General features: G+C 47.6%; 1 protein-coding gene across 2 annotated transcripts; it reads left to right on the plus strand.

Annotated features, from left to right (window-relative positions):
• The first annotated feature begins 2,130 nt into the window (after positions 1-2,130).
• GJA5 (gap junction protein alpha 5) lies at positions 2,131-19,248 on the plus strand. 2 transcript variants are annotated; one of them, XM_013049512.2, is made up of 3 exons: positions 2,131-2,260; positions 2,755-2,893; positions 16,133-19,248. In XM_013049512.2, the coding sequence occupies exon 3, from the start codon at positions 16,165-16,167 to the stop codon at positions 17,239-17,241; it is 1,077 nt and encodes a 358-aa protein (XP_012904966.1). In that variant the 5' UTR covers positions 2,131-2,260; positions 2,755-2,893; positions 16,133-16,164; the 3' UTR covers positions 17,242-19,248. The 2 variants fall into 2 exon arrangements, with proteins under 2 accessions (XP_012904966.1, XP_004779681.1); XM_004779624.2 differs by lacking the exon at positions 2,755-2,893 and having other exon boundaries at positions 2,133-2,260.
• Positions 19,249-19,459: the final 211 nt, after the last annotated feature.

The raw sequence follows: 19,459 nt of genomic DNA on the forward strand, positions 1-19,459 counted from the left end.
TTATTTCTCTACCTGCCAAGCAGGGTGAGAGCATCTACCTCCTGTGCCCTGTGCTCTATCCCAGATCATGGGCATGCCTACATCTTGCCAGTTCTCCCCTTCAGGGGATTCAGAGGAAAATGGCATTCTCCGTTCATCCCCAGCTGTAATCCCAGCTAGACTCTCCTTTGGCAGCCAGTGATCTAGGAATGAATACCTCACTAACCCTTCCTCACTCTCAGATTATCTCCCAGCTGAGACTTATGTGTTCTTTAACTGGCCCATCTTCTGGGTGGAGATGATAACCAGGCATTTCTGGGAGCCTCCAGGTTTGATAGAGTGGCTAAGATGTAGTGACAAAGCCATAGTGCAGGGGCAATCTCTGTTGTGGAGAGGAAACCGGTGTCCCCAGAGCTCTCTATGGTTTCAGTGGCAAATTCTACCCTCGGAACTTGGCCCAGCTATTGTGGTACAGGCAGGAGGAGACTGCAAATATATTGTGTTGCTTGTGCAGTCATATCCACGGCAGTTAGCATGCACCAGACATTGTCCTAAGTGCTTTCCAGATACTCAGCAGTCCTCATGACAACCCTGGGAGGTAGTTATTATTAGCCCCAATTTGTAAAATTGAGATGCACAGAAGTTAAGTTAACTTGCTCAGTATTACCTGGCTAGTGAGCAGTAGAGCCCCAATTCAAACCCAGACAGGCTGGCTCAGGAATCTGCTGCTACATAGCAAAGAACAAAACAAACAAACAACAACAAGTTAAAAAGCGTGAAACTCTGACTAAGGAATCCAGAGTCCAGAATTTATTGTCCACAGGGCTGCTGCCTCCCCGGACATAGGAAGTTTGGCCCCACATTCTCCCCTGTTGCCGACTCTAAACTTATTCACCCTCAAAAACTATCACCACTAAAGAAACAAACAGTTCTCGCAAAATGTTGAAATGTGTGTGAGCAGTGCTGTGTGTGATGGTGATGATGTGGGGCATCTGCCACTTATACTACCATGTGTGACACTGACAGGTGGCCTTGACTCCCTGAGCCTCAGTTTCCATGGCGTTCCAGATGACATCTGGCGTTTTCTTCTCACTGTCACAGCATGTGGGCTCTTGGTCATTGGTTTGTCTGGGCTCAGTCTACTCAGAGCAACCTCTTTTGTTGATATTTATCACACTCTAACGAGGTCTATGGCTAAGCTGAAGGTTGGGAATGAAGGGAGTTTGAGGGGAAGAGATGCCTCCCAGTTTCTGAATTTGCTTGCTTGTGATGTACCTTCTAACAAGAGATAAGCTTACCTCCATTTACTGGATTCCAGCTGGGAAACTGTATGCCTCTGTGGGAGGAGCACAGAGGTGAATTTTGGCTTTGACTAAAACTCCTGATCCAGACTTTACCGTTTACCAACTGGGTCACCATGATTGGGTTTCCTCAAATGTAGAAATGTCTACTGTATAAAATTGGAAACTGGAATGACTGAGTGAAATAAAAATAGAATATATATATAGTCTAGCCCAATGTTGGGCACATAGAAGGTGCTCTCTTTTCTTTAGAGAAGGGGGTGAAGGGAGTATGATCCTGGTCAGTGATGGTGCCCTCTCCCTGTCCTTTGGAACTTTCCAGTTACCCCTGGTGTCTATTCTGGGTGCTGGTGCTTGTGAGTTGTGAGACTGTTTCCTATGCTAGTTGCTGTAGAGCTCACTGATGAGGACATAATGGAGGTCCCAAAAAGACCTGTTTCTTGAGGGAGCATTCTTTTTCTCTGACAGTAGATAAAGGATGGAGAAGCGAGACCTCTTAGGTAATGCTAGTTTTCCCCTGATGCCCCAGGACAGCCCTGGCCAGAGGAACCTGTGGAGGCACTGCAGAGACTAGGGAGGCAGTGTGCAGTGCATGAAGGAGAGTGAGGGTGCCAGGACTGTAGCGACAATGACAGTGGAGGGCCGTGGGGGAGGAGGAAGACTCCCTCTCCTGTCTCCTGGAGAGGAGAGTGGTGAAGAGAGACTGCAGGGAGGCAGAGGGAAGAAAACTTTTGAAGTGAGCAAAGATTCTAAGAACAAGAGGGAGAGCAGGGAGGGAGGGACCTGGGGGGAAAGGGGTGGAGAGTGAAAGAGTAGGAAGAAGTGGGAGGAGGGAGGGCGACGGACTCCAGTCAAAAGGGGGTGGGAGAGCAACTGACAGGCTGAGTGAGAGCTGGGAGGAGTGGGCAGCGGAGGAGGCAGCCGGGAACCCAGAACCAGGGAAGCCTGTGGAAATTCCAGAGAGAAGGACTGGGGAGAAGGTAAGGATAGACGTGCTTTTAAGAGATGAAACTCTCAGTTGATGGGAAGGAGCCAGAAGAGAGAGCCTGGAGTTCCAGGCTGGACAAGAACCAGAGCTCCTTCTCTGTACTGGGGGCTTATTCCCTGAGTCCCTGCGATGGTGAGGTTGGGATATACGGCGGAGGAGGATGGTAAAGCAGCAGATAAGTTACTCACTTGATTTCTAAGGATCTGCTGAAGTGTGAGTGGAGGGCCCTTGGAGCTGGTCTACCTCTGGCCGAATGGCTGCCCTCCAGGGGCATCTTCTAAGTAGCTTAGCAGTTCATTTCCAAGAACTTTTGTTAAGATGAAATTGGCCCTTAAAAACAAAAACCATCACTGTATTGTGGTGCTTCCTCTAGGCTTGGAATCTTTTTCCAACTGCCTTCCACCGCATCTAGGGGAGTGTTTTTGATCCCCACCCCCCAAGGCGTGTTGGGCGGTTTAAAAATATTCCGTGCTTAATTTCCTGCAGAATATCATGTCCCCGCTGTGCGCTGTGAGCCGGCTGGCCTGCCACTCACTGTCGCTGTCAGAGGCAAGAGGCTGGTGAAGATCCAGAGGGGAAGAGGAGAGAGGTGTCACTGAAGGTCTCCTTTCCTCCTGGGTACAGGGTGAGGTAGACGGCCGCCCGCGGGCACAAAGGTTTCTGTGGGCTCCCTGACCTCTTTCCTGAGCATGTGGTGAAAGAACCCGGGTTCTTGTGCCCTGAGTGGCTGTGTGTCCTGGCACCAGACCCTTCCCCATTCTGGGCCTCAGTTTCCTCATCTAGAAAATGAGGGGTTTGTGGGGCACCTGGGTAGCTCAGCTGGTAAAGTGTGCCACTCTTGATCTCGGCTCAGATCTTGATCTCAGGGTCGTGTGTCTACTACAGCTTGGAGTCTACTTTCAAAAAGAAAATGAGGGGTTTGAAATAGAAGGATCCCTCCAGTTCCATTCAGCAGTAATGCTGTACAAGGTTATGATTCCTTAGGCTCAAGTATTCCTTGGAATCATGGCAAGGGGAAGCTCGTCACAAGGATTTTACATCTGTACTATGCCTTTGTTCACTTTTAACTGGATTCCCCCTTCCGGTATGCCATCATAATGGAGGGATTCCTGGTTTTTCCTCCTCAACGTCTCATAAGGGTCTGGCCCACTGAGTCTGACTGGCCGGAGGAAAGGAAGGGCAGAGCAAGGAGCACTGGCCGGGGAGTCAGGAGACCCAGGAGAAATCTAGCAAAACTGGAGAAGAGACAAAAGCCTATATGTGGCGATGTGGCACCCTCATTAGCCAGGTGGCATGGCTCACCACTGGGGACACAGGCTGGTATTTATAGGCACCGCAGCCTGACTTTCATATCAGCGGGCCTTCCTCTTTTCCACCCAAAGCCTCCAGAGCCCCAGTTCAGCCCAAGACCCTGATTCATGGCTCTCGAAGAACGGCTCTGAACTTTCCACCTTCCAGCAGGTTCCCCAGGGCAGTGGAGCTGTTTGGAGCCTGCTCCCCTGGCCATCCCTCCCCATCTTCTCCTTATTCAGCAGCCGCCGAGAAGCAGTCCCCTGACCACAGTGTCCATGGTGGAGGAAACCCAGAAGTGTGTTTCCTGGCTTCCAGACTGGTACCCACTGGCTATCCCTTCAGTCAGATCCATGCAGTTCATCAAGCCACGTCAGTAACAGTCATGGTGCCTGGCTTTGCCACAGCCTTAGCACACCAAGGATGCTCTCACTGGACTCTTGAAACTGGTTGTTCTTCTTGCCCCCAGCTGCCTCACTCCTGTCCCCGCTCCTTACCCTGGCCAAAAGTCCTAGGCCATTAGGACTGGAAAAGGTCTGTGAGATTGCCTGTCCAATTCTTCCACTAATAGGGAAAACAAAGCAGAGGAAAGGAAAGTGACCCATGAGGGATGGCGCAATGAGTCACGCAATTTGATTGGGAGAATGTCCTGCTGTGCTCACTCATTCCTAGGGCCCTTTGGACTTCTGTCCTCAGCTGTGTTCTCTGAACCTCCATTTGTCCCCAGGCCTCCCTGCCTCTTCCATTTAAGTATCTCTACGATCTTGTTTTCTGGCAGGAATTCTCACTTGCCCACCTGCTCCTCATTATCACTGCTGGTTGTTGAGGGGTATGTGCAGTGGAAGGTTTGGGGCTCTGGCAGCCTGCTGGACTACCACACTGCAGCCTGGCCTCTTGGGGACTGGCTGATTCCACTGCAGCCACTGAAAGCAGAACAGGGAGCCTATCTGCCTGGATCAGTCAGGAGACCTGGAGTCCTCAGGGTCAGCGAGACCCAAGGCCCAGGCTCTGCTCCCTGTCTCAGGGAAGACCTCAGCCACCTGGGGTTCTCGCAGGTCTGTGTGCCAGCTGGCCCCACCTTGAGCTCGAAGATTAAGCTGACCAAAGGGAGAGATGCCCAGGAAAGCTTCAAGTCTCCTAGAAAAGAAACCAATTCCCTTTCTAGAGCCAGAATTCCCTTTCTAGATTCCTGGAGAATGACAGCTTGGTGCCACTTGGTCATTCAGTTGTTTCTGGATATTAGCATATCATGGGAAAAAAAAAATTCAACCTTCAACAATCCACTCACTTTCATAAGGAAAAGGAGTCAGGAGGTCTCAGAATCAGGGGTATTGAAATAGCACAGAGGGATCTTAGAGTTTATCTAATTCAGGGATGGGGCAGAAGGAAGAGCCTGGGCATCTGGAATCATATTTGGGTTAGAATTTCAGCTGTGTGGCTTGGGGCAAATTATTTAACGTCTCTGAGCCTTAGTTTCTTCATCTGTCAAAGAAGTTTATAAATGTCTTCCTTGTAAGGTTTTGTGAAGATTAAATAAAATAACACACAGTTTTCCCCACTATCCAATATGTGCTCTACACCACTTCATATATATATATATTTTTTTTAGGATTTTACTTATTTATTTGACAGAGTGCACACATAAGCGGGCAGAGGAGCAGAGGCAGAGGAAGAAGTAGGCTCCCTTCAAGCAGGGAGCCCGACATGGTGGGGGAAACCTGTATTTAAAATGACCATTTTAGGGGTGACTTGGTGGCTCAGTGGGTTAAAGCCTCTGCCTTTGGCACAGGTCATGATCCCAGGGTCCTGGGATGGAGCCCCGCATCAGGATCTCTGCTCGGCAGGGAGTATGCCTCCTCCTCTCTGCCTACTTGTGATCTCTGTCTGTCAAATAAATAAATAGAATCTTTAATAAAATAAATAAATAAATAAAATGGCTATTTTATATTAAGTGCTCAGTGAACAATGGAACAATAGGGTAGAATCCAGGTTAGCTGGTCCTCAGCCCATATCTTGGAACTACATCTCATTTGATGGAAAAGCCTCCCCCACGACATGGAATTCTGAGAAGGTACTGCTTGCTTTTTATGATCGCAGATATTTTTTTTTTCCCCTGGGACGACTTTTGCTGACCTCTAAGCTGGGGGCGGTTAGAAAATCTAGCTTTGCCTTTTGGCTTTGCCACTGACTTGCCATGCTATCGCAATTGGTCAAGTCACAAACTCCCCAGATGTTCTAACTTAGCAGCCATCCAGCTCAATTGCTTTCTCTTATACACAAGCAAACTGAGGCTCAGGGAGCGGAATGTCTCATCCAGAGCCACAGAGAAAGAGCTGAGACTCGGAAGAGCCTTTCTTTCAAGGCTCTTGTTCACAGATAATTTCCAGGATCTTAATTCATCCTGGGATTTTCATGATTCAGAACTTCAGGAGAGGGCAGATGTGGTTAGGGGTCGGGATGGCCCTCCTCTGCAGGTCACCGATTTCTCTTCCAAGTAGAACCGAGCCAGCTTCAAACCTACCCTAGTGGATGTGCCTTTGGACTGGTTGATGAACAGATTCAAAAGTGCTGCAGCTTTTCAGAAACCAGGGATTATATGAAGCACACATTTTATAATGTGGACTCAAATGAAGTCCATCTCCAGGCCCAAAGTCCAGAACCAGGCTGAACCAATTACGAGAATGAGAGGGGCCTGATCTCAGTGAGACCCCGTACCTCCCTCCTTCTCCATGCTTGCCCCCGAAGGTCTGCACGCCTAGTGAAATAACAGATGTACAGTGAAATTAATATCTTTCCCATCACCCATGTGTTCCTCACCTTTCCCACGCGGTGCCCCGTGACCGTGCTTGTTGGGTCGCTCTCACCAGGCTGCTGCACTGCCAAATTCTGTATCGGGTTGGCTAGTTGGATCATGCTTGAGAGGAGTCTTTACTGGAAATGTCAGAAAAGAAAACAAGGAACTAACCTGACTGTCTATTATGTGCCCGGTACTGTTCAAGCACCTTCCATACATCCACATACTGTTGAATCCCCATGAGTAAACATTCCTTCTTTTCAGATGAGGAGGAAACATACAGGTTGAGTGACTTGCCTAAGGGCACACAATTGGTGAGTGGAGGCAGGGTTCGAATCCCACTACTCTTCAGGAAACACAAGGCCCACCTCCTATTTTTGTTTCAGTGGTTCTTGTTATGATTTGACATCAATGAAACACCAGAGTCTGTTGTCTGGCCAGCTGAAAACCCGGCAGCAGACACGGCTGCAGCCAAGAGCACTTAGTGGCTAAAAAAGGAAATAACTTTCTATATGTGAATTCTGGCCAAATGGTGGCAGATGCTGAAGAGTCTGGGAATCCTGACCACTGTGGGCCACGGGCGTCGATGGAATCATTAATTCTAGGAACAGCATCAGCAAGGGATGGCCAGCCAAGAAGCCAGGGGCTGAAAGGAAAAACCCAGGGCCTCTTACGGGAGAGTGGGAAAAGCCCTGCTCGTGGAGTTCAGAGACTGGACAGAGTTCTGGTCACAGGTTTGTCACCAGCTGTCAGAACTGGGGCCTCTTTGATTTTTCTTTCCCTTTTAAAGACACAGTGGGAAGGTAGGCTTTGCAGTTAGGCAGATTGACGGCAAGTCCCTTATGCAGCATTTGCTACCTCTGAGCCTCAGTGTTCTCAGCTGTCAAATGGGATAATAACTACTTTCCTAGCAGAATTAATAAAGGTTAAAAGTATAGTTGTAAAATGCTTCATACGTGGAAAACACTCAAATTCGTGTTATCTGTTATCACTAGTACTTAATTTCCCTGGACCCTGGTCTTCAGCTTGTATAAAAATAAGGGATTGATTTTGCTTGATATCTAGATTCCTTTCCTATGAATCCATGAAAAATGGTGGAAATATTAAAGAAATCTAAGTGTCTCATAAATATAATTTTCATTAATAACTTCATAGGTTTTAATCAACCTTTTCAGGGTACTTACTAAGGACCTCCTAATATTTCATTGTTGAATATCTCCATTTGGCCACCACTTCCCACCTACATCTTGTAAATATTTCTTCTTCCAACAATTTAACAAGAAAATTACGTATCTCAGCATGATTGTCCTTCTCCACTTTGCTCTGTTCCACCTCCTTGGCTTTGAAACAACTGTCTATCAGCAGAGTGTTTCTGAGCAGACCACTCTGTCCTTGCTAGAATAAAATAATGACATAGAAAGAAAGGCTAATTATCTGCCATTGGCTGGAGTCAAAGGAAAACCAAAGTGACACTTCATCTCCTCCATCTGTCTCCTGCTTCTTTCTCATCTCTGTCTCCCTCTCCTTTCTTCAGTGATCAAGGTTCAGGGGTGGAAGCCCCCACTGGACTTCTGAGGAAGTTGCCCACTTGGCTGTAGGACCCGTTTGGTTGTGTCCCCTGAGGTTGAAAAGGCAATCCCCAAAGAGCAGTCAGGAGAGGAGTGGAAGTCCTAAATGTAAGAATTACCCCCAAGAACTTCGAATCGACCCCCGATTCTAGCAGTCACCTTGAAAACTTCCCTGCAGCACTCACCTTGTGTCAAAGTGGCCACCCTCTTTGGAACTTTAGGAACTTTAGGTCATTTAGATGGGATCTAGCACAGTTGTGAAGGCAGGCGTACTGCTGTCAGACAAGACTAGAGCTTGGTTTGATGTCAACTCCACCACTTGCCAGCAAGTCCCCCTCAAGTGGTGTTGCTCTGCCAACCTCCCTGAGCCGGTACAAAGGGGCTGGGGATGAGCCTTGCTTGCTCCATTGTTGGGACAATCAAATGAGAAAAAAAACATATCAAGAAACTTGCAGAACATCTGGCACATAGAGAGGTCTCAATAATTTAATTTTATTATTATCATTATTACCTAGATTCAGAGTTTCTTGTTGTGTAAGTTTAGGTAAATTAGAAAATGGAGCAGAGAATCTCCAAGGGTCACGAAGATTGCTGGAGTAGTTGAAGATCAAGACCACTTTCTTGTGCAATCCTCCCTGTGCCTCTCCATTTTAGTGAGAAGCTATTGAGGGGGAGGGTAGGTCAGAAAAGCAGGTATTAATGAAAAAGGAAGGTGCCGAAGAGTTCTGAGATGGTGTTATACTTAGTGCTTTACATTATAAAGCCACCTCTGATTTCTGGCATAGCAGGAGAGCTCAATAAACACTTTCTGCATTGAGCTGCACTGACATGATACTGTGTCCAAGGATCATTTATTAAGTGAGGCCCTTTGGGTCCTTTTACAACAGAATTCTCTTAATTGGGAAGCAAGTCAACCCTGCTCTGTGCCACATTCCACTGTGTGATGAGCAGAATTATAGCATGGGCCCAGAATGCTGTTATCATTACTGTGAATAACAACCTTTACTGAGAACCAGAGATCTGTTAGATAATACAGAACATGTGTCATTGTCCAGAATTAGACTCAGACTCTGTAGAGTGGTCTTATAATCTAATTTTGACAAACTTGAGTGAGCGCCCCAGTGATATGTGGGGAGGAGGTGGAGAAGAAATAGTCCATGGTGAACAGATGTGTCTCTGCTTTAGATCCATCCAGTCCTGCCTGGCTGAGCTGAGGGCTCGGTCAAAGGCAGAAGGAAGGCTCAGCAGCTTTAGTCTCCTGCTGTTCTGGTCACCACATTCACTGTGCAGGTGCCCTAAGGTCACTTCCCAGGGAGCCCCTCTACTGGCATTAGGTGTTTTTGTTTTGTTTTTAAAGATTTTATTTATTTATTTGTCAGACAGAGATCACAAGCAGGCAGAGAGAGAGGAAGGGAAGCAGGCTCTCTACTGAGCAGAGAGCCTGAGGCGGGGCTCGATCCCAGAACCCTGAGATCATGATCTGAGCCTAAGGCAGAGGCTTTAACCCACTGAGCCATTCAGGCGCCCGCATTAGGTGTTTTGAGTGAGCTGAATGCTGTAATTTATTTACTGTTGTTGATTTTTAAAGGTGCACAAATCAACCAACCAGGTGTAAGGTACAGTCTTAAGCACCAAGAGGGAAGAGGGGGTCGTGGGACTTAGGAGGAGGATACAGTGATGAACAGATATGGACCTTGTCTTCAAGGAGCTCAGGGTAGAGTTGGAGAGAGAATACATAGCCAGTAGAGCAAATCATTTTCATTATGTATTTGAAAACCCAATGGTTTTACAGTTCAGTCCAAGGCCCAGCTGCTGACTTGGTGTGGGGGTGGGGGACACAGAAATTAGAAAGACTGTTAAGTGTGGCTCCAGAGGACAGAATTAGAATCAATAGAAGAGAATTTTCAAGGCATCTCTATGGTAGTCTCTTGTTCCCTTGCGATATGCTTTCTTGAGCAGGAGAGACAGGGTGTTGTTTTAGCAGTGTGCTGGACGAACCTGTCACCGGCAGCCTGCCTAGTTTATGCTGCAGCCACTACCAAAGGACTGCCACCAGCAGGGTGATTATTGACTGTGCCATGCTTTATGTCCCCACCCCATTTCAGAGCTGTGTACCATTAGGGTCTGCCCACAGGAACAAGTCATGTACTGAACATGGTCTATGTAAGGGTTGCTAACTACTCCAAACTCCTGGCATGGCCTCAAAGCCCTCCATAATCTGCTTCTGCCTTTTCTGCAGACCACCCCTTTGTTCTGCTCATTGTCCTCTAATACCATGCTGGTTTTCACTTGGTGGGTTTATTCACGTGGTTGCCTTTGTCTGGAATGCCCCCATCTCTCCCATACCTCCTCTCTCCCCCTATCTCTCACCTCTATAGACTTCACCTCCACCTAACTCCAATTCAAGGGTTGCCTCTTTGGAGAAGCCCAGAATATTTGCACAGTTGGTTGTGTTTGTATCCCTCACTGGACAGTGAGTTCCTTCAACCCAGAGTCTTTCTGATCTTTGGGTTCCTAACTTCTATCACATAAGGAGACATTCAGTAAATGTTTGTGAAGGTGAACTGAATTGAACTTTCCCATAATCCCCTCAGCACCTCATATCAAGTGCTGGTCACATCAGGAGACCATCATAAACATTTGCTTGATTGCTTAAAAACCGACCCCCAGGCTTTAGCACTAAATGGCAGTCATGTCTCAAATAACTCACTGCTGGAACTTCAAGCTCTGAGGTGGGGAGACATAAGAATTGATGCACTTCACCCCTAGAAGGAGGATGGAGGGACATTTTCTGGTGTGCCCCAGACTTGATCAGGAACTCTGAAGTGGTCTAGGTTCTACCTCTATTCGTCTTCATTTCTTTGAGCAAATCTCTTACCTTCTGTAGATGTCTCCTTCTCTGCAAAACAGAGGCAATAACCAGCACCCCAAAAGGCATAAAAATCCTCATAACTATGAGCATTTTTCCATTCAACAATAGAAACTGAGTGTCTGTATGTCCTAAGGTAGCCAGTCGTGAACAAAACAAATATGGCCCCACCTTCTTGGGGTCAATAAGAGAAGGGAGGAGAAGCACATCTTGAACTGTATAAGGTTTTACTTACTTATTTTATTTTAGAGAACGGACAAGAGAAAAAGAGAGGTGGGGAGGAGAAAAGCGAGAGGGAGAGAATCTTAAGCAGGCTCCATGCCCAGCACAGAGTCTGAAATGGGGCTCCATTTCACAACGCTGAGATCATGACCTGAGCTGAAATCAAGAGTTGGACACTTAACTGACTAAGATACCCATGGGCCCCGGTAAGGTTTTCTTTTTTATTGTTGGACATGAGAAGGAAGATTTGACCCTCCATAGGATCTCTCTGTAATCTTACTGCTGGGTCAAACATTTTTTTCAATCATTAAGAAAGCATTTATTATGTGCCTATTGTGAGATCTTAATGCATTAAGAATACAAAGTAGAAGACAGGGCTTTTGACTTGAGAAGTCTATTACTCATTTGAAGGGAAAAGCTGTTAAATCCTTGAAGGCAGGAATTGGGCCTGATTTTATACTATGAAGGCATAGTATGTGCCAGGTCTGGTACCCCCTAGATATTATTTTCAGTACCCAGAATAGTGATAGGCACATAGCAGGGACTCAAAAAAGTACTTGTGGGTTGGCTGTTAGAATGAAAATTTTGGAAAATCAGTGTAAGGCAACATGTAAGTGTGCCTGAATCCTACATGCTGAACAGTAATGTGGAGTCTTTATTGTCAAAATGGGCTGAGATCAATTTGAGAAAAGAATTCTCCATTTCTGCCTACATATGTGGGGCCAGAGGAGGAAGTCCTAGCTATGAGTTTATGTTAACCAAGGTTGCTCTAAGTTAGTTTTCTTTGAAAACACTGGCTGTGTTGGGAGGCAGAAATGCTAACACTGGGTTGGGAATGTAGGTACCTGAATTTTATTTGTAGTCATATAATACACAAAGTAAGGGAATAAAATGATCCATGTTCACTATACACAATAGCCTTCTTTTGGCCCTTTCCCTCTTATCCAAGTGCCATGTCACTATTACCAAACAAGTTCCTTGGTGACTCCTCCAAATGTTTGTTTTGTCCCAGGATATGACATGCTGAAAGAAGATGCTGAAGGTTTTTGAGTGAAGAAACTACAGAGTGGGGATGTTCTAGGGACTGGGTTCTAGGGACCATCTCTTTTGCCTTGGGGACTTCAGAACTTGTATCAGTTGCAAAGGGCTGTAGAATTTAATTACTCAGGGCTCCTTAGAAGGTCCTCCCCAACGCCCTAAGCCAGAGTAACCTGGCTGTGTTCCCACAGCACTCTCTTAATGTTAACACACATCATGCTTTATTGCAATGTCAGGGATATAAAGGCAGTTAAGTTCAGTAAAGTCAGGGACTCTTAGTTTTACTTTTTAACTGCTGTGCTTTAAGGGCCCTGCAGGATACCTGGTAACCATTCATATGAAATTGAATGGATGAAAGGGAAGAAGGACCTGGTAGGTAGAGGGGGTGTGAGGAGCTGAGACAAAGAGGTAAAAAGGTGTGGGCCATGTACACGTGTACGGGAGTAACGTAGCTTAAAAATGGAGCATGTGAGAGGAACAGGGAAGAAGACGGGACTGAACTGTGCTGTGGAGGATCTCAAGTACAAGTTAAAGAGTCTGAACTTTATAAGCAGTAGGAAGGCAGTGAAGATCTTAGCTAAAGCAGTGAGGTATATTATTACCATTGGATTTGATAGAATTTATTCATGGCATGGGCAGCTTCCTTTGCCCCTCCTAATATACTTCCTGCCAAGAAACAGATAATAATCTACAAAGCATTTTATATGCTCTACACCCAGTAAACTCAGTGGGTATTAATTTACATATTTCTTTGGCTGAGGTTGTGGGGGACCCGAAGGGACACAGTGTAGCTGGGAAACTGACTTTCATATTAAAAACTGAGCAGCTGGTACTTGGTAGCAACTTTCAGTTTCTCTGACCTCGCCTGGGTCATCAGGAAGTCACAAGTGAGACTTGTCCTGTACCCTATTTGCTGTCACCGGGGTGCATGGGGTCTGGCCCACCCCTACCTCATCAGCTAGTGTTTTTCCCTCCCCATGAGGCAGCCTCTCAATGTCACTGTCTTTCTCCTCTTCCATGATGTTTCTTTCTTGTACGCTTGCTTTCCTTCTTCCAGGTGGGATTCCTTGCACCACAAGGGAGGGGGTCAGCCGCAAGCCTCTTGGCAGACCAGACCAAAGCATCACATTCTTTGCCTGGCCCTATTTTTAGACCTCCTGGGGGACTTGCAAGGAATGAGTGGCAGAGTCAGAAGGTCAAGGGAAAAGTCTTCAGGGATTGAGGACAGTTTGGAAAATTTGCCCCAGATTTTGGAAGAATATGACACTTGTTTCCCTTTTTCTTGTTTCTTTTTACTTTCCATTTCTGTTTCCCTTTCACTTTCCCCCCCTTTTGCTTTTTCATCTGTTTCTCTCTTCTCTGTAATGCACTTCTCTCTACTTTCTCTCTCTCTCTCCCTCCTTCTCCATTCCTGTCCTCCCTCACCACTTTTTGCTAGCAAAGGCAAGGAATTATTCTTTAGTTCTTATACACTGAGCACTGTGCTAAGTGCTTTTTATACATTACTTCCTAACACTGGATGAGCTAAATAATAGTATCTTCATTTTGCAGTGAGGGAAATTGAGCTACAGATCCAGTAGCTTCTCCAAGCTCAGCGATATTGATAGGGACTTGAACTCCACTTAGCTATCCCCAAACTATATTTGCTTAACCACTACATGGTCTCTCTTTTTCCATTCCAAACTCCTGCTTGTCTTTCCCCTCTTTTTGTTCTTTTTTTCCCCGTTCTCTCCCTCTCCTTCTCGCCCTCCCCTCTCTCAGACACTCAGCACATCCTGGTCCCTGCATGTTGTGTGGATGACCCTGGAGGTGCTGAACACTATGCACGTGCCCAGAAGAGATGACAGACCATTCGCACTCTTATCTAATCAGCCATTTTCCTTCTGAGCAGACGCTCCACAGTTTTCCACATTTGGAGGCTAAGGGAGGGGGACCCTTCACCACCTAGGGGAAAGGACAGATGTCTGAACACAAACTAGAGGAAAGGCTTCAAGACCTGGATGAGTCTTTGACATGGAGGGGGACAGAGATAAGGCCCTTTCCACTCATGTGTGGACTCTCAGGGTTGGGGAGTGGGGGCCTGGGAGAAAACAGGGCCAGGAGCCTGGTCTCTGTCAAGGTATCAACTCAGGAGTCAAGAAAGCCTGCACCATGAAATATGGCAACCCACACTGTCCTTTATCTGCATAAAGAGTGTTTGGATAGGAACCAGGGGCATACTGACAGCAAAGATGTGAAGGTCAAGGTGTGAACCTGACAATCTCTAAGATCCCATTAGATTCTAAGGTTTTAGGATCACAAAAATGGAATATTTGTAATTCAGTTCCCTCCTCTTTCTCTTTATTTTTATTTTTGGTCATTCTGTTGATTAGGATTGGTTAGAGGCTTAAGCCATAAGGACATTTATTGCTCATCAAGTAAGAATTCTGAGGTAGGAGATTCAAGAGCTGATTCAGAGGTCTCAGGACATTAGTTGGCATTTCTGAGACTTTCTGGACAACCTCAGACATCTTGGCTCAAATAGTCCTGTCCATGGGCAGGAAGTAGTCGGGGTAGTGGGCAGGGGGACCTCCAGTGAGACTCCCTCCATTTATTGGGGGATGGAAAACAGTTTCTAGAGCACTCCCTCTACATAGACTCTCACCATACCTGACTGACCAGATCTAACTGCAGAAGAGACTGAGAAAGTGAAATCTGGTCTTTTCACCCTGCTAACGGATGGCAGGCAAGGAATAGGGAACTGATTTGCCAATCAGAGCCTGCCACCCTTTATTCACTCAACTAAGATTCCCTAAGATTATCCACTCCAGTCCAGGCTCTGGGCCAGGTGAAGATTATACAGGCTATCTCTGTGATCAAGGAGCCCCCACTAGAAGAACACAGACAGGCAGAGGGCCACAAAACAAGAAGACAAGTGCTAGGAGGGAACCAAGTGTCCCTAAAGCCACCACAGAAGCTGAAGAGGTTCAGCTTGGAGGAGCAGGGAGGGCTGCAGGGAACCACGACAGGGTTAAGTTCTGAGGGTTAATAAGGATCTAGCTGGGGGTGGGGGGGGGCGGTTATGTGGAAGGTGGCTGGGAAGAGGGCATCTGGGAATCTTCCAGGATGTGGCAGGCAGTACAAAAGGAACTAATGGGGACAGACAAGGAATCAGGCTGGAGAAGCAAGAAAGGGCCTGCTGAGAGAAGGTTCTGTGTGGGACAAAATGGTTTGGGGCATTTATTCTGGATGAGCAGGTCTGTGCATGGCGACCTTCTGCAGGAGGACGAGGAGCCATACCCCTGGAAGGGCTGCACTGCCCCAAGGTGTGGGAGATTGGCATCGCCAGCTGCCTCCCAGCTGCAAGAACCCGAGCACTCATCAGCAGCACCCAGAGCTGGTTTTTGTTCGCCATCTCCCAGTACAGCTGGGGATGGTTCTGAAGGTTAGGGGACGCATTCTGAGAGGCCGGACTTGCCGCCGTCCCCATTCCTTCCTCTTCACTCAGTTCCTTCTGGAACCAAAATAATTCTTTCACTTGATGCCCTTTCAAACATATGGAACATTTGAGTTATGATCCCCAACATATCATGTACCTCACCCTTGAAACTCTGAGGCAGCTGTTTTCCATCCCCATTTTACAGACAAGGAGGCAGACTCAGTGAGACACAGGGCCAGAATGGCGAGAGCAGAGAGCAGTCCTTTGCATTCCTGCTTCACCAGTGTTTCTCCAGGCGTGGGCTTTGCACTGTCTACCTCAGAGTAACCTGGGCTGCTTGGGGCAGATCCCGGTTCCAGGGGCAGCCCCAGACCTCCCAAAGCAGACTCTCCAGAGGTAACAGCACAGAACCCACTCATAACAGGCTCCTCAGTTGATTTCTAGATCCATTCAAGTGTGGGAATCACTCTCATCTTGCTAACACAACCATTTTTAAACTTCGATCTCCTTTTCCTTTTGCTGGCCTGGAAAAAAGAGAGCTTTTCAGGTGAATTTGGCTCATGAGTTGCACTTTCTTAAAGAATGGATCGGTGGAGCCCCAGACTGTCCAGACTTTGCAGAAGCATCCCTCTCCTTTTCTCTCTTTCTCTCTGCCCCACTTGCAGAAGTCCTGGTGGCTGTCTCCTGCTGAGTCAGGATGGGTGACTGGAGCTTCCTGGGAGAGTTCCTGGAGGAAGTACACAAGCACTCTACAGTGATCGGCAAGGTCTGGCTCACCGTCCTCTTCATATTCCGCATGCTGGTGTTGGGCACGGCTGCCGAGTCATCCTGGGGGGATGAGCAGGCCGACTTCCAATGTGATACCATGCAGCCCGGCTGCGGGAACGTCTGCTACGACCAAGCCTTCCCCATCTCGCATATCCGCTACTGGGTGCTACAGATCATTTTTGTGTCCACGCCATCGCTGGTGTACATGGGCCATGCCATGCACACGGTGCGTATGCAGGAGAAGCGGAAGCTAAGGGAGGCTGAGAGGGCCAAAGAGGTCCGGGCCACTGGCTCTTATGAGTACCCAGTGGCTGAGAAGGCAGAGCTGTCCTGCTGGGAGGAAGTGAACGGGAGGATTGTCCTCCAGGGCACTCTGCTCAACACCTATGTCTGCAGCATTCTGATTCGCACGACCATGGAGGTAGCCTTCATTGTGGGTCAGTACCTCCTCTACGGGATCTTCCTGGACACCCTGCATGTCTGCCGCAGGAGTCCCTGTCCCCACCCTGTCAACTGTTACGTATCCCGGCCCACAGAGAAGAATGTCTTCATCGTCTTTATGCTGGCTGTGGCGGCGCTGTCGCTCTTCCTCAGCTTGGCTGAGCTCTACCACCTGGGCTGGAAGAAGATCAGACAGCGCTTTGTCAGATCTCGGCAGGGCACAGCCGAGTGTCAGCTTCCTGGCCCCTCTGCCGGCATGGTCCAGAACTGCACACCACCCCCTGACTTCAATCAGTGCCTGGAGAACGGTCCTGGGGGCAAATTCTTCAATCCCTTCAGTAACAAGATGGCTTCGCAGCAGAACACCGAGAACCTGGCCACCGAGCAAGTTCAAGGCCAGGAGGCGATTCCTGGGGAGGGCTTCATTCACATCCATTACGGCCAGAAGCCTGAGGTACCCAATGGGGCCTCCCCAGGTCACCGCCTTCCCATTGGCTATCCAAGCGACAAGCGCCGTCTCAGCAAGGCCAGCAGCAAGGCCAGGTCAGATGACCTATCAGTGTGACCCTCTAGTATTGGGGTGGAATCCAGGACCAGGTGGGAACAGAGGAAGCTCACAGAGGGAAGATGTGTCCCTATTGACCCCATCTCTCATTCTCCTATCTGCTCTGTTCCTTTTGGGCTTTAGGTCTCCATGGCATTGCTCATTTATTCCAGAAGGTAGGACCAGACCTCTTCGAGTGCAGGCAGTGACATGGTTACCTAGCCCAGCTGCTGTCCTTTCCCATCCTCTACCCAGTGTACATAGAAGGTTTTCAGATTCTTTGGTCAAGAGAAAGAAAAGGGAACAGCGATAAATGTAGCCACAGGAGGGATAGCCAGAAGGACAGATTGGCTCTCTACATACCAACCACATACCAGATGGGTTCTCCAAGTCTCTATGGATTCCTTGACCTGATCGCCCTTCTTCTTGCAAGGAAAAACCCAAAGATCCCAGCCAATCAAGAGCATCAATCAAAGACCTTCCATTAGATGTGCTCTTGAATCTGTTGTCTCCAAGGGTCAAAACTTGCAGTGATGTTAAGGTGGCCTTGGGCTGCCCTGGGCAGCCTTCCCTGTACCCAGTCTTACTTAAAAAGAGGTCCTTGGAACTTGACCAGCAGCCTCAACTTTACAAGTGTTTTGGTATGTACCTCTGGCAAATGTCCTACCTTAGTGAAGCCGCAGCCTTTACTTCTGCCAGGGTGACAACTAGCTCATGGGGGTGCAAACTCCCCCAGGGAGTGACTATATACACAGGCTCCACTGGAATCCCTGCCACCACCTGTCATCCTGCAGCTCTTTACAGCTCAACCCGATGATAGAAACCATCCCATCCCTTCCTTGGCTCTTCACCCAGTGCTCCCCTAAAGATCTTGTCGACCAGAGTGCCCAAGAAGCCGTCGTCCTCTCTCAGATCCGGACCAGATCACCAGCCACAAGGGCCAATGGAATTTCCCTAGGTCTTATTAAAACAAAGAGGGCATTGTGCTTCTCAAATTCCCTTTGGGAAAAAATAATTCTGCTGTGAAGATAAAAATAAAAAAAGAGAGAAAATACTGGAAAACTATTTCCCCCTATTTATTTCCCTTTCTGACTGCCAACTTAGAGTGCCAAGAGGAGGCCTGATGACAGCTATGGAGCCCCCAGATCTCAATCTCCCTGGAGGGCTTAGCAGGGGCGAGGAAGCAGTAAGGGAATCTCCAGCTCTCTTGGCAGGGGCCTCTTTTAAGAGCACAGTGATTTCTATGTCTCCCTGGTGCTCCTAATGAGACAGCTAGAAAGCAGTGGTGACTGTGGACTGTGGAAAAGTCCTGCCTTCCCAGGGACTGGCCTGGTTTCTCTGTTCAGTCCATCCATAATGGGCGGTTGCCATTATGGATGAAGGTGAAGGATGCTCAGAATTGGATACTGAGACTTATAGGTAGATGATTACTTTTTAAAATGCATGTGTGTGTGTGTGTGTGTGTCTACACTGACAGGGTGGATGAATGAGAGGGGAGTCTGAAATAAGGAAAGGAAGCTTTAGAGGAACTTGTGTCTTCCTGCCCTCACCTCCAGATGCTGGTGGAGGGGCTGAGACTCACAGTTTCCAGTGGCATCGGCCTTTGCAGATGAGAAGTTGAGCAGAAGAGGGTGAAGGCTCAGAAGGTGTCTTAGCCTCTGCTCCCCATCATGATCTCCAGGCCCTTCTGCTGATATGTGGGTGGAGAGAAGGATGAGGGTAGAGAGTTGGAGGGGACTGACTGGGAGGCCATTTAGGGAAGAATGTTCATCAGAGGTCCCTAGAGAAAACACCTTTTTATCTTTTATCTGGCACCACCATTAAGACTCTCTCTGCAAAACAAAACAAAACAAACAAACAAACAAACAAAAATGTCTCTCCTTCCATCTCTAAAATGGGTTTGTTTTGTGAAATAAGTATACTTGGATTAGAAATCCTATGACATCAGTCCTTGATGATGGGACTTTCAGGAATAAAATAAGAAATAATATGTGTAGTTTGTCTTAATAAATTTGGCCCTGCATCTCTCTTCTTGGTGTCCTTTCATGCCATGACTATGAAAATAGGATGACAGACTTGGTCAGGGAGGGAAGCACTCAGACTCCACCCATCAGTTAGTAATGCCAACAGCTTGGAGTCAGACATGCAAGGGTTAAAAATCTCAGCTGCCCATTTACCGCTGGACTCCAGCAAGCTACTTAATCTTTGAACCCTGGTTTTCTGTAAGTAGAGTCTCAGA

The sequence above is a fragment of the Mustela putorius genome, unplaced genomic scaffold (assembly GCF_011764305.1).
Source record: "Mustela putorius furo isolate JIRA1106 unplaced genomic scaffold, ASM1176430v1.1 tig00000585_pilon_pilon_pilon, whole genome shotgun sequence".
NCBI classification, from domain to species: Eukaryota; Metazoa; Chordata; class Mammalia; order Carnivora; family Mustelidae; genus Mustela; species Mustela putorius.